The sequence below is a fragment of the Clinocottus analis genome, unplaced genomic scaffold (assembly GCF_023055335.1).
Source record: "Clinocottus analis isolate CAN_PGR_092001 unplaced genomic scaffold, fCliAna1.0.p SCAF_18, whole genome shotgun sequence".
Taxonomy (NCBI): Eukaryota; Metazoa; Chordata; class Actinopteri; order Perciformes; family Cottidae; genus Clinocottus; species Clinocottus analis.
This window is the reverse complement of record NW_027175909.1, coordinates 2,638,806-2,652,790: the sequence shown is the minus strand read 5'-3', so window position 1 is coordinate 2,652,790 and position 13,985 is coordinate 2,638,806. Positions and strand designations below refer to the sequence as shown.

Here is a 13,985-nt window from a genome sequence, read left to right as displayed (position 1 = left end):
GTAAGAGCTGTTTGTAAACGAAGGTTGAGCTGAAAATAAATGAGAATCAAGGTGATGTTGGCTTAAAATCATTGGTCGTAATGGCATGTACTATTGTTGTACAATACTTGTGGAGGAAAGTGTTCCATTTTTAAAATTCACAAAAAGTCACAACTTGCTGATAATGGTTTTTACAAAGAGTGTTTTGTTGTTAACAACTAGTTCAAATCGCGAGAACAAATGTGTTTATTCCAGGTCAAATTACTCTGCGTCCAATTTCATGAATAAAGAAAGCATTATTTAAAGGAACTCCTAATATAATATCTTGCTTCACTCATCTGATAGTGGTGTTAAAGAACAACACATTTAAATTCCAGGCCCATTACACAAAAAAGTGCTCAGAAGGATCTCCTTTTCTTCCCTGTCCCACTCCAGAGCCTTGTCCTGACGATGGATGTACCAACACTAGCTGTCCCAGTGGACTGGTGAGGCACCGCTGTGCCCCCTGCCCAGTGTCCTGTGCCCACATCAGCAGTGGGACGAGCTGTGATCCAATGGCTCCCTGCTACTCAGGTCAGTCAGCAGGAATCTGGAAGGAAAAGTTTATTTTTCTCTGTCACAGGCTTTTTTTCTCCTCTTCTCATCATCATCTTGTGTCTGACTTCAGGTTGCTGGTGTCCGGAGGGCCTGGTGATGAGCCACTCGCAGCAGTGTGTGCCACCAGAGGAGTGTGTGTGTGAGGTGGCAGGCGTGCGCTACTGGCCGGGCCAGCAGATGAAGGTGGACTGTGAGATTTGTGTCTGTGAGAGGGGAAGGACGCAAAGATGCCGACCCAACCCAGACTGTTCAGGTGAGTCCGTCGAACGCAGAGGCCCGTGAGATCCGCTGGAAACCCGTCTCTCGTCTGAGCTGTGCCACACGGTCCGTGTTGTCCTCCCGCAGTGCACTGTGGCTGGTCGTCGTGGACGGAGTGGGGCGAGTGTTTGGGGCCTTGTGGCGTTCAGAGTGTCCAGTGGTCGTTCCGGAGCCCAAACAACCCAATCAAGCACGGAGACGGGAGAACATGCAGAGGAATATACAGGAAGGCCCGCCGGTATGTAGCCCTGTCCTCACGGGAGCGTTCACTACTGCTCCTGTTTCTACTGCCCGCCCTCGACACTGCTACACTCCTACTCCTGGATATTCATGGGCCCGACAGGATTACTCCTAAAAAAACTCCACCAACCGTTTTCTTTAAAAGTAATTGCCAAATTTCTAGTCCGCTGTGGATATTTATGGTCCCGAAAGGATGAATGCTGATGTTTTTGGTGACCCCACCCAACCTCTTTTCCAGACTGCATTGTCATGTCAATTTAATCTGCACCTTCCTTCTACCTATTGGACCTCCACCCTATCCTTCCCGACTTAAGCCATGATCCAATTAACCACACGCTTTGCTGTGTACACACCATATTGCCATGCAGTTTTCAATGACGTTTGGTGTGGGTATTTGTTGTCCACAGAGGTTGAACCCTTTTTGATGACCTCTTGACCTTTTGCTTATTACCACCTCATGGCAAAAATGTTCCTTTTCTACATAACATTTAAAAATGAGGAGTTTAAATCAGAATCCCTCGTGCTCTCTTCACATGAGATCTTGTCAGTTTGGGGCACATTTTACTAACTGCAATATTTACTGTATCTTTTCATGTTCTGCACTTTGTGTGTGTATGTGTGTGTGTGTGTGTGTGTGTGTGTGTGCGTGCAGGTGCCAGACGAACTCCTGTGATGAGTGTAAGTACCAGGGTCAATCCCACGCTGAGGGAGACAGGTGGAGGTCAGACCACTGCCAGTTATGTCACTGTCTGCCCAACCTGACGGTGCAGTGCTCCCCCTACTGTCCATATGCTGTCACTGGATGTCCACAGGTACCACTATAACTCTGTGTGTGAGTGTGTGAGTGTGTGAGTGTGTGTGTGTGTGTGTGTGTGTGTGTGTGTGTGTGTGTGTGTGTGTGTGTGTGTGTGTGTGTGTGTGTGTGTGTGAGTGTGTGTGTGTGTGTGTGTGTGTGTCATACCCATTTCTGCACTTCCTGTATTTGCTGCTTTGAGTATGTGTCTTTGTTTTATGGAAATATGACGCAGTAAAGGGGTTCATGTGCATGTAATTGAGCATGTGAGCGGGTTCTTAAATGCATCTGCGTCGCAATCTTATCTTGTGTAAACTCTACTTGTCATAATCCGCAGCTCTGCTTCCTCCGCAGTCTTTGCTTTTCCTCGACGTAGTTGTGTCTCTCAGCAACTCTGTGACAGAGGACAATGTTGAATGTTGGTTTGTTTGTGCAGGGCCAAAGTCTGGTGCCTGGGGAGGGAGACAGGTGTTGCTACTGCCAAGGTAAAATCAGAGCTGTTGGGAAAGGTGCATGCAGATGCATACAGAGCTTTTGAAGATGAAATAATGAGATGAGAAGTCAAACAAAATCTATACAAAGACTCCAGCACTCCAGATATGAGGTCCAGTTTATTGTTGCAAACATTGGTGATAATGTCAATGTTCTCCTACATGAATCTTTCTGTACTACAACTCCTCTGCAGGAGGAAACGCCACCATTCTCGTGACAATTGGCCCCGTCACTGTGACCTCAAAGCCAGCAGAGGGCACTACTACCCCTCTGGTTCCCACATATCCACTTCCTGCTGGAGGTTTGTGTCTTTTTCATACCATCAATTAGCCATGTAGTTTAAGTAGAGCCTTTTTTGTTTTTGATTGAATAATATCCATTGGTCTATCTAGTTCCACCCACTGTAATTTTCATGCACTCTCATCCACCCTTGTCTGTGCAGGTGAGTGTTGGTCTCCTCTGGGTGTTCAGACTCTGCCAGCCTCCAGCTTCAGCGCCTCATCAAAGCAGACTGGTCACCCCCCCGAGGCAGGTCGCCTGCATTGGTGGGACCCGCAAAGAGACCTCCAGGTACGTCAAGACGATAGATCTATACAATAAACGCTGACTTTACAGTGTTCAGCCTGGTGAAACGTCCTTTAGCATGTTGCTGAATCAAGATCTCCTGGTGATGCATGTGAGTGTCTCTGGTGATCCTCTTACCCACAATACCTTTCAAGCAGCTTTTTATGTAAGTTTACAAATAAAAATAAAAGCTCTAATATATCCAAATTGGCACCTACTCATACAAAAATGCTTGAAACCAAACAATCGTTGAATGGATGATATTACATTGTTATATTGTCAGAGGTCTTCACATTAGTAACTCTGTATTTATATGACCTTCCTAATGACCTTCATGTTTTCAAGTCTCTAAAATTGTTGATGCTGCAGCAACAAGAACGTGACATGTAATCTGTTTATCTGCAGGGTTGGAGTCCAGAGCCCGATGTGTATAAGGACCTCCCACAGCGGAGCCCTGAGGGACACACGAGCAGCACACAAAGCCTGTACCTCCAGATTGACCTGCTGAAACAATACAACATCACAGGTAAACATGCATGCATGCTTCAGCGCCAGTAGAGATTGAAATGCTGCTTTAGTGAACACAAATTCCTCTGTGAGATTAGTAAAAGGCTGTCCATCCCGCCTGTAGGTGTGCTAACACAGGGAGGTGGTGTGTTTGGCTCCTTCGTGTCCAGCTTCTACCTCCAGTTCAGCCGGGATGGCAGACTGTGGTACACTTACAAAGAGCTCGTTACTGATGCCCGGCCCAGAGCCAAGGTTAGACGTCACACCCACCAAGTCCATGCAACGTTCCATCCCATGCATCAAGCCACTTGCCGTTGCTTTTCTCCATATTTTGTAGTTCATGTTGTGCTGTTCTATTTCCAGGTTTTTCATGGTAACCACGATGACCGCGGGGTGGCCGAGATCCGACTGGACAGGATGGTGTCGGCTCAGTACGTCCGCCTGCTGCCACACGACTTCCAGAACGGCATCTACCTTCGACTTGAGATCATGGGCTGTGGAGATGGTCAGTAGATCTGAAGATGAAGATGGTCAGGGATTGTAAAATGCTCTCCTCTCCTCCGGGAGACAACTGGGGCTGTTTAGTTTCACACAGAGCAAAGCTGAACGTAGTGACTATTTCTAACTATTCCCCACATGCAGCTCTGCAGCCATCCACGACAGCCATCAGTCCACACAGCTGCCCTGCTGGTCAGTTCTCCTGCCCGCCACCAGGGGGCTGCATCGAGGCGGCGCTGCGCTGTGACGGGATCCCCCACTGTCCAGAAGGAGAGGATGAAACTGGCTGCCATTCCCACGACATCACCACCCAGCCAGACAGGTAGAGGGTACCATTATGTTTTGTAGCAGTGGTAATAGTGATGAATCATGTTTTTAATCCACTCCTGCATTCTGCTCCTTACTTTTCTTTTATGGCATCTCTGTTCATCCAGTTCCTCTTTCATTAAGTGTGGCTTCAGCCGCATGGGGTCAGAGACCCCATGCTGGAAGCACACTTCATGTTCTCCTGCGGGCTTATTAAGTGTGGCTTCAGCCGCATGGGGTCATAGACCCCATGCTGGAAGCACACTTCATGTTCTCCTGCGGGCTTATTATTAGTTGGAATGCTTCGAGCATTCCAACTATTGTTCTTCGAATCTTTAAAAAACTTATTATTCTATTTCTTCCGTACGTATTTTGGACCTCTTCAGCTCCTTCATATTTTCAGCTACAGAAAAAAGTTCAATTATTCAAATATTCAGCTTCTTAAGCACACGTGTGCAACTTCCTTTTCAAATTTCAGACTTTTCAAATTTTTAAATTATTAAACTTTTTATGATTTTTTTTAAAATGGGACCCAATGGGGAAATCTTCAAATCATCTTCAACTTCAAACGTTTGCAGGTTCTTCATACGTTCAGCTAGAGACACAATTTCAAATTTCAAATGTTGACAAAACGTTCAGCTATTATTCTACGCTTTTACATTTTTCATATTTTTTCAAATATTTAAATTATTAAACTTTTTATAAAAATAAAAATGAATGGTTTCCAATGAAAAACGTTTTAAAATCCGCTGAAACTTCTTCAGCTCCAAAAGCCTAAGGCTCTGCCATGCTTTCAGCTAGAGACACCATTCCAAGTTTAAAATGTTGCCAAAACTTTCAGCTATTACCGCATATCTCCACTTATTGATATATTTTATACTGTCATAATTGTCAGCGTTTTAGTTTTATGTTTTTTTGCCGCCTTTTCTCTCTTTTGCATGAGTGTGTGTTGCGGAGCTCAGTGCACGTGATGTCATACTTAGAGGGCAGACCCACGTCAGATCTTGAAGATTTTTTTTTTAAAAATTTGCCGTAAACTCCGTACCGTGTACTCTTTGGGCATAATTTATAGCTCAAAACGTTGGAAATCTTGTCTTCTGTCATAAACTGCGGTCGATAGGAATCCAACACATTCAGACGTCTCGTAATCGGACTGAATGTGAGAGCAAGTCCACCTCGCTCTGCCATCCGCTTCAATGTTAAATCTCCCTCCAAAGCCACGTCTCCCCTGAAGCTCGTACCTGATTTGTAAATCGCCCGTACAGACACATGTTTTATCGTACAGACTCACCAGTCACAGTATCTGTTCATCAAGTCCTCCTAACGCTTCATATGCGATATTGAAGCAATCGGGGCTTTTTAAGTATGTTTTTTGGGTGATTTTTGGATAGGTGTTTCCCAGCATTGACTCCATATAATCATCGGCAGTTAGTAATTGTAACTGCCGATATTTGAATTCATCACCATGGCAACCTCTGACATGAGGGCAGTTCAACAGACACACAGACACTTACACACGCACACACACACAGGACTTCTCTCTCTGTCTCCCTCCCTCCCTTTCTCTATCTGTTCATATATATATTCCACTATTTTCATATATAATCAGCTGTTTTCATATAAATTCAGCTGTTTTGTTATTTTTAAATATATACAGCTTTTTTAAGCTTTATTCAACTATATTTAACTATTTTCATATATAGTCAGCTGTTTTGATACATTCAAATATATTCAGCTTTTTTTCAGTTTTTTTAAGCTTTATTCAACTATATTTCCCTTTTTTCAGCTACATTCAGCAATTTCTTTCAAATATTTCAGCTTTATGCTTCAGCTTTTTGCATTCCAACGCATTTTCCACAGGAAATGCAATTTCTAGTTATTATTAGTTGGAATGCTTCGAGCATTCCAACTATTGTTCTTCGAATCTTTAAAAAACTTATTAGTTGGAATGCTTCGAGCATTCCAACTATTGTTCTTCGAATCTTTAAAAAACTTATTATTATTATTCTATTTCTTCCGTACGTATTTTGGACCTCTTCAGCTCCTTCATATTTTCAGCTACAGAAAAAAGTTCAATTATTCAAATATTCAGCTTCTTAAGCACACGTGTGCAACTTCCTTTTCAAATTTCAGACTTTTCAAATTTTTAAATTATTAAACTTTTTATGATTTTTTTTAAAATGGGACCCAATGGGGAAATCTTCAAATCATCTTCAACTTCAAACGTTTGCAGGTTCTTCATACGTTCAGCTAGAGACACAATTTCAAATTTCAAATGTTGACAAAACGTTCAGCTATTATTCTACGCTTTTACATTTTTCATATTTTTTCAAATATTTAAATTATTAAACTTTTTATAAAAATAAAAATGAATGGTTTCCAATGAAAAACGTTTTAAAACTTCTTCAGGTCCAAAAGCCTAAGGCTCTGCCATGCTTTCAGCTAGAGACACCATTCCAAGTTTAAAATGTTGCCAAAACTTTCAGCTATTACCGCATATCTCCACTTATTGATATATTTTATACTGTCATAATTGTCAGCGTTTTAGTTTTATGTTTTTTTGCCGCCTTTTCTCTCTTTTGCATGAGTGTGTGTTGCGGAGTTCAGAGCACGTGATGTCATGTTAGAGGGCAGACCCACGTCAGATCTTGAAGATTTTTTTTTTTTAAATTTGCCGTAAACTCCGTACTGTGTACTCTGTGGGCATAATTTATAGCTCAAAACGTTGGAAATCTTGTCTTCTGTCATAAACTGCGGTCGATAGGAATCCAACACATTCAGACGTCTCGTAATCGGACTGAATGTGAGAGAAAGTCCACCTCGCTCTGCCATCCGCCGCCATGTTAAATCTCCCTCCAAAGCCACGTCTCCCCTGAAGCTCGTACCTGATTTGTAAATCGCCCGTACAGACACATGTTTTATCGTACAGACTCGCCAGTCACAGTATCTGTTCATCAGGTCTTCCTAACGCTCAATATGCGATATCGAAGCAATAGTGGCTTTTAAAGTACCATTTTTTTAAAATAGTTTGAAAGGAGTTCCACAGTATTTAGGTCTATTAAGCTCAGCGTAAGGAAGTCCCTTTGAAGTCATCACCATGGCAACCTTTGATCTAACGACCCACAGGTGTTCTCGTTAGGGCAGTTTAACAGACACGCAGACACTTACACACGCACACACAACACAGATGACTTCTGTCTCTCTGTCTGTTTGTCTCACACACACAGACACACAGACACACATACACACACACAAACAAACAAACACATACACAAACACACACACACACAAACAGACACACACACACAAACAGACACACAAACACACACACACAAACAGACACATACACACACACACAGACACACACAAAGACGTTTACGTGTGTTTTATATTGTGTAGTTGTCAACACTGTGATCATTAATAAGGTCATATGATATTTCATATACGTTTGTGTGTGTTCAGGACGTTCAGTAGTTTATTTCCTTAAGTCCACAGTCCAGTCTGCCTCTAATCAGTCTGCTGGCGCTCATTTGGTCACCATGACGACGGCAGCACACAGGTGCTTCATATCAGCCAATCAGTTTAACACACAAACCAACTCAAGTGCTTTGGAGGAGAGACGGGCGTCAGAAACAAAAGCTATATATTGCGAGGTCTTACGGCAGTAGTAGCCACACTTTCAAAATTTCTTGCGAAATTTTCTAGTTAGTTGGAATGCTGCAAGCATTCCAACTATTGTTCTTCAAATCTTTATTAAACTTTTTATTATTATTCTATTTCTTCCATCCGTATTTTGGACCTCTTCAACTCTTTCATATTTTCAGCTACAGAAAAAAGTTCAATTATAAAAATATTCAGTTACCTAAGGACACGATGGCTAAGACTTTTCATATTTCAGACTTTTCAAATCTTTGAATTATTAAGCTTTTTATGATTTTTTTTATAATGGGACCCAATGGGGAAATTTTCAAATCATCTTCAACTTCAAACGTTTACAGTTTCTTCATACGTTGAGCTTGAGACAATATTTAAAATTTCACATGTTGACAAAACCTTTAGCTATTAATCTACGCTTTTACATTTTTCATATTTTCTCAATTTTCAAAATTATTCAGCTTTTTATTAAAAAAAAATGAATGGTTTCCAATGAAGAACATCTTCAAATCCGCTTTCAACTCTTCAACTTCAAAAGGGAAAGGCTATGTCATGCCTTCAACTAGAGACACCATTCCACCTTTAAAATGTTGACAAAACGTTTAGCTGTTATTGTATTACTCATCTTTTTGATATCTCCTATAGTGTTTTTAACTGTAGGCGTTTTCGTTTTATAGTTTTTCCGCACCTTTTCTGCCTTTCTCATTATTGTGTGTTGGGCAGCTCACAGCGGTGACGTCAGACTCCAGAGCGAGGGCACTTGGCGATACACATATTTCAAACTTGCTCTCTACTCCAAACCGTATACTCTTTGGACATAATTTATAGCTCAAAACGTTGGAAATCTTGTCTTCTGCCGTAAACTGCGGTCGATAAGAATCCAACAGATAAGACGTGTTGAGGTCCGACTGAATGGGAGAGCCGGTCCGTCCCCAGCAGCAGCCCTTTGGTCTGTGCATCTACAGGCAGCAGGCACGTAAGCGGCCGCACACGCGAACGGGTCGCGCACATGAACGGCCGTGCTCGCGCGTGAACGTGTTATTATGGTCGCGTGCACGTTCGTGTGTGTGTGTGCGCGCGCGTGTGTGCAGGTCACTTTGGTTATAAACGTCAGGATTAACAGCGTCACTGACGTTCACGTTGAGGTTTGACGGATGGTTTTGTAGACACTCAGTAATATCAGGTCTCTCACCAACTGCACCTGTAGATCAGTGGTTAGCAACTCCGCCTTAGGAGCAAAGGGTCAGTGGTTTAAACCCCACCTATGACAGATTTTAATTTTTCAAAAAAACTTTTTTTTTTCTTCTGTTGGACTGGACACTGTGGCGGGCCGGGTCGTATGTTTGACACCCCTGATTTAGATGATGCAGTTTTCCTTTCAACTTTTCCAATTATAAATTTAAACGACAAGAATTTTCAACAGTTCAATTAAATGACTTTGAACTGTAAAATGTTTCAGTAGGTATTTTGCCTTTTCTATATTTTCAATAATGATTTGCTATTTATTTATATATTCATCTATTCCGCTATTTTCAGCTATATTAATATATTCAGCTATTTTTACATATATTCAGCTATTCTTTCATTTTCAAATATATTTAGCTATATTTAGCTAATTTAAGCTATATTCCACTATGTTCCGCTATATTCAGCTATTTCTTTCAAATATTTCAGCTATAAGCTTCAGCTTTTTGCATTCCAACGCATTTTCAGCAGGAAATGCTCTTTCTAGTTATTATTCTATTTCTTCCGTACGTATTTTGGACCTCTTCAGCTCCTTCATATTTTCAGCTACAGAAAAAAGTTCAATTATTCAAATATTCAGCTTCTTAAGCACACGTGTGCAACTTCCTTTTCAAATTTCAGACTTTTCAAATTTTTTAATTATTAAACTTTTTATGATTTTTTTTAAAATGGGACCCAATGGGGAAATCTTCAAATCATCTTCAACTTCAAACGTTTGCAGGTTCTTCATACGTTCAGCTAGAGACACAATTTCAAATTTCAAATGTTGACAAAACGTTCAGCTATTATTCTACGCTTTTACATTTTTCATATTTTTTCAAATATTTAAATCATTAAACTTTTTATAAAAATAAAAATGAATGGTTTCCAATGAAAAACGTTTTAAAACTTCTTCAGCTCCAAAAGCCTAAGGCTCTGCCATGCTTTCAGCTAGAGACACCATTCCAAGTTTAAAATGTTGCCAAAACTTTCAGCTATTACCGCATATCTCCACTTATTGATATATTTTATACTGTCATAATTGTCAGCGTTTTAGTTTTATGTTTTTTTGCCGCCTTTTCTCTCTTTTGCATGAGTGTGTGTTGCGGAGCTCAGTGCACGTGATGTCATACTTAGAGGGCAGACCCACGTCAGATCTTGAAGATTTTTTTTTTTAAAATTTGCCGTAAACTCCGTACCGTGTACTCTTTGGGCATAATTTATAGCTCAAAACGTTGGAAATCTTGTCTTCTGTCATAAACTGCGGTCGATAGGAATCCAACACATTCAGACGTCTCGTAATCGGACTGAATGTGAGAGCAAGTCCACCTCGCTCTGCCATCCGCTTCAATGTTAAATCTCCCTCCAAAGCCACGTCTCCCCTGAAGCTCGTACCTGATTTGTAAATCGCCCGTACAGACACATGTTTTATCGTACAGACTCACCAGTCACAGTATCTGTTCATCAAGTCCTCCTAACGCTTCATATGCGATATTGAAGCAATCGGGGCTTTTTAAGTATGTTTTTTGGGTGATTTTTGGATAGGTGTTTCCCAGCATTGACTCCATATAATCATCGGCAGTTAGTAATTGTAACTGCCGATATTTGAATTCATCACCATGGCAACCTCTGACATGAGGGCAGTTCAACAGACACACAGACACTTACACACGCACACACACACAGGACTTCTCTCTCTGTCTCCCTCCCTCCCTTTCTCTATCTGTTCATATATATATTCCACTATTTTCATATCTATTCAGCTGTTTTGTTATTTTCAAGTATATTCAGCTTTTTTAAGCTTTATTCAACAATATTTTACTATGTTCAGTGTTTAGATGATGCACTTTTCCTTTCAACTTTTCCAATTATACATTTAAACAAGAAGGATTTTCAACAGTTCAGTTTAATGCTTTTGGGCTTCAACACTTTTCATCAGTTAGTTTTCTTTACATGTTCATATATATTCCACTATTTTTATATATATTCAGTTGTTTTGTTATTTTCAAATATATTCAGCTTTTTTAAGCTTTATTCAACAATATTTCACTATGTTCAGTATTTAGATGATGCACTTTTCCTTTCAACTTTTCCAATTATACATTTAAACAACAAGGATTTTCAACAGTTCAGTTTAATGCTTTTGGGCTTCAACACTTTTCATCAGGTAGTTTTCTTTACATGTTCATATATATTCCACTATTTTCATACATATTCAGGTGTTTTATTCAGTTGTTTTGTTATTTTCAAATATATTCAGCTTTTTTAAAGCTTTTTTAAGCTTTATTCAACAATATTTCACTATGTTCAGTGTTTAGATGATGCAGTTTTCCTTTCACCTTTTCCAATTATACATTTAAACAACAAGGATTTTCAACAGTTCAGTTTAATGCTTTTGGGCTTCAACACTTTTCATCAGGTAGTTTTCTTTACATGTTCATATATTCCACTATTTTCATATATATTCACCTGTTTTGATAAATATTCCAGTATTTTCATATACATTCAGCTGTTTTCATATATATTCAGCTTTAAGCTTTTTTAAAGCTTTATTCAACTTTATTTCACTATTTTCAGCTACATTCAGCAATTTCTTTCAAATATTTCAGCTTTATGCTTCAGCTTTTTGCATTCCAACGCATTTTCCACAGGAAATGCTCTTTCTAGTTATTATTATTCTTCTTATAGTCAAACCACTACTCCTCCCAGAGCGTTGCCAGCACATGCGTAAAAAATACGTCGAAACGTGCGGTTTGCGCGGGAATCGTGAGGTATGACTTTTCTAAGAGATTCGCCCGTACGTTTTCCCGAAAAATGCAAAAAACATAAAAAAAATTTCACGAAACGTTCGTAGAGGGTGGCGCGCCAATTAACAGAGTGAGAAGAAGCGACAGAAACTGTTAAAAAAATAAAACGTATTTTGTCATTACTCCCACAATGTTCACTCTTCATACACCATTGTTGGATAGAAACGTTGGAAATCTTGTCTTCTGTCATAAACTGCGGTCGATAGGAATCCAACAGACTCAGACGTCTTGAAATCGGACTGAATGTGAGAGCAAGTCCACCTCGCTCTGCCATCCGCCGCCATGTTAAATCTCCCTCCAAAGCCACGTCTCCCCTGAAGCTCGTACCTGATTTGTAAATCGCCCGTACAGACACATGTTTTATCGTACAGACTCGCCAGTCACAGTATCTGTTCAGCAGGTCTTCCTAACGCTCAATATGCGATATCGAAGCAATAGTGGCTTTTAAAGTACCATTTTTTTTAAATAGCTTGAAAGGAGTTCCACAGTATTTAGGTCTATTAAGCTCAGCGTAAGGAAGTCCCTTTGAAGTCATCACCATGGCAACCTTTGATCTAGCGACCCACAGGTGTTCTCGTTAGGGCAGTTTAACAGACACGCAGACACTTACACACGCACACACAACACAGATGACTTCTGTCTCTCTGTCTGTTTGTCTCACACACACAGACACACACACAAACAAACAAACACATACACAAACACACACAGACACACAAACACACACACACAAACACACACACACAAAGACGTTTACGTGTGTTTTATATTGTGTAGTTGTCAACACTGTGATCATTAATAAGGTCATATGATATTTCATGTACGTTTGTGTGTGTTCAGGACGTTCAGTAGTTTATTTCCTTAAGTCCACAGTCCAGTCTGCCTCTAATCAGTCTGCTGGCGCTAACTTGGTCACCATGACGACGGCAGCACACAGGTGCTTCATATCAGCCAATCAGTTTAACACACAAACCAACTCAAGTGCTTTGGAGGAGAGACGGGCGTCAGAAACAAAAGCTATATATTGCGACGTCTTACGGCAGTAGTAGCCACACTTTCAAAATTTCTTGCGAAATTTTCTAGTTATTATTATTATTCTTCTTATAGTCAAACCACTACTCCTCCCAGAGCGTTGCCAGCACATGCGCAAAAATTACATCGAAACGTGCGGTTTGCGCGGGAATCGTGAGGTATGACTTTTCTAAGAGATTCGCCCGTACGTTTTCCCGAAAAATGCAAAAAACATAAAAAAAATTTCACGAAACGTTCGTAGAGGGTGGCGCGCCAATTAACAGAGTGAGAAGAAGCGACAGAAACTGTTAAAAAAATAAAACGTATTTTGTCTTTACTCCCACAATGTTCACTCTTCATACACCATTGTTGGATAGAAACGTTGGAAATCTTGTCTTCTGTCATAAACTGCCGTCGATAGGAATCCAACAGACTCAGACGTCTTGAAATCGGACTGAATGTGAGAGCAAGTCCACCTCGCTCTGCCATCCGCCGCCATGTTAAATCTCCCTCCAAAGCCACGTCTCCCCTGAAGCTCGTACCTGATTTGTAAATCGCCCGTACAGACACATGTTTTATCGTACAGACTCGCCAGTCACAGTATCTGTTCATCAGGTCTTCCTAACGCTCAATATGCGATATCGAAGCAATAGTGGCTTTTAAAGTACCATTTTTTTTAAATAGTTTGAAAGGAGTTCCACAGTATTTAGGTCTATTAAGCTCAGCGTAAGGAAGTCCCTTTGAAGTCATCACCATGGCAACCTTTGATCTAACGACCCACAGGTGTTCTCGTTAGGGCAGTTTAACAGACACGCAGACACTTACACACGCACACACAACACAGATGACTTCTGTCTCTCTGTCTGTTTGTCTCACACACACAGACACACAGACACACACACAAACAAACAAACACATACACAAACAAACAGACACACAAACACACACACACAAACAGACACATACACACACACACAGACACACACAAAGACGTTTACGTGTGTTTTATATTGTGTAGTTGTCAACACTGTGATCATTAATAAGGTCATATGATA

At 40.7% G+C, this 13,985-nt stretch overlaps 1 protein-coding gene across 1 annotated transcript in view; it reads left to right on the top strand.

Annotated features, from left to right (window-relative positions):
* Positions 1 to 13,985, top strand: part of sspo (SCO-spondin) — a 74,205-nt gene that overhangs the window by 17,969 nt on the left and 42,251 nt on the right. The window contains exons 37-47 of the mRNA XM_068581714.1: positions 415 to 552; positions 647 to 829; positions 922 to 1,072; positions 1,727 to 1,886; positions 2,304 to 2,352; positions 2,553 to 2,660; positions 2,802 to 2,929; positions 3,329 to 3,449; positions 3,555 to 3,682; positions 3,794 to 3,935; positions 4,016 to 4,250. Coding sequence (XP_068437815.1) covers positions 415 to 552; positions 647 to 829; positions 922 to 1,072; positions 1,727 to 1,886; positions 2,304 to 2,352; positions 2,553 to 2,660; positions 2,802 to 2,929; positions 3,329 to 3,449; positions 3,555 to 3,682; positions 3,794 to 3,935; positions 4,016 to 4,250 — 1,543 coding nt within the window. The remainder of the gene's footprint in view (positions 1 to 414; positions 553 to 646; positions 830 to 921; positions 1,073 to 1,726; positions 1,887 to 2,303; positions 2,353 to 2,552; positions 2,661 to 2,801; positions 2,930 to 3,328; positions 3,450 to 3,554; positions 3,683 to 3,793; positions 3,936 to 4,015; positions 4,251 to 13,985) is intronic.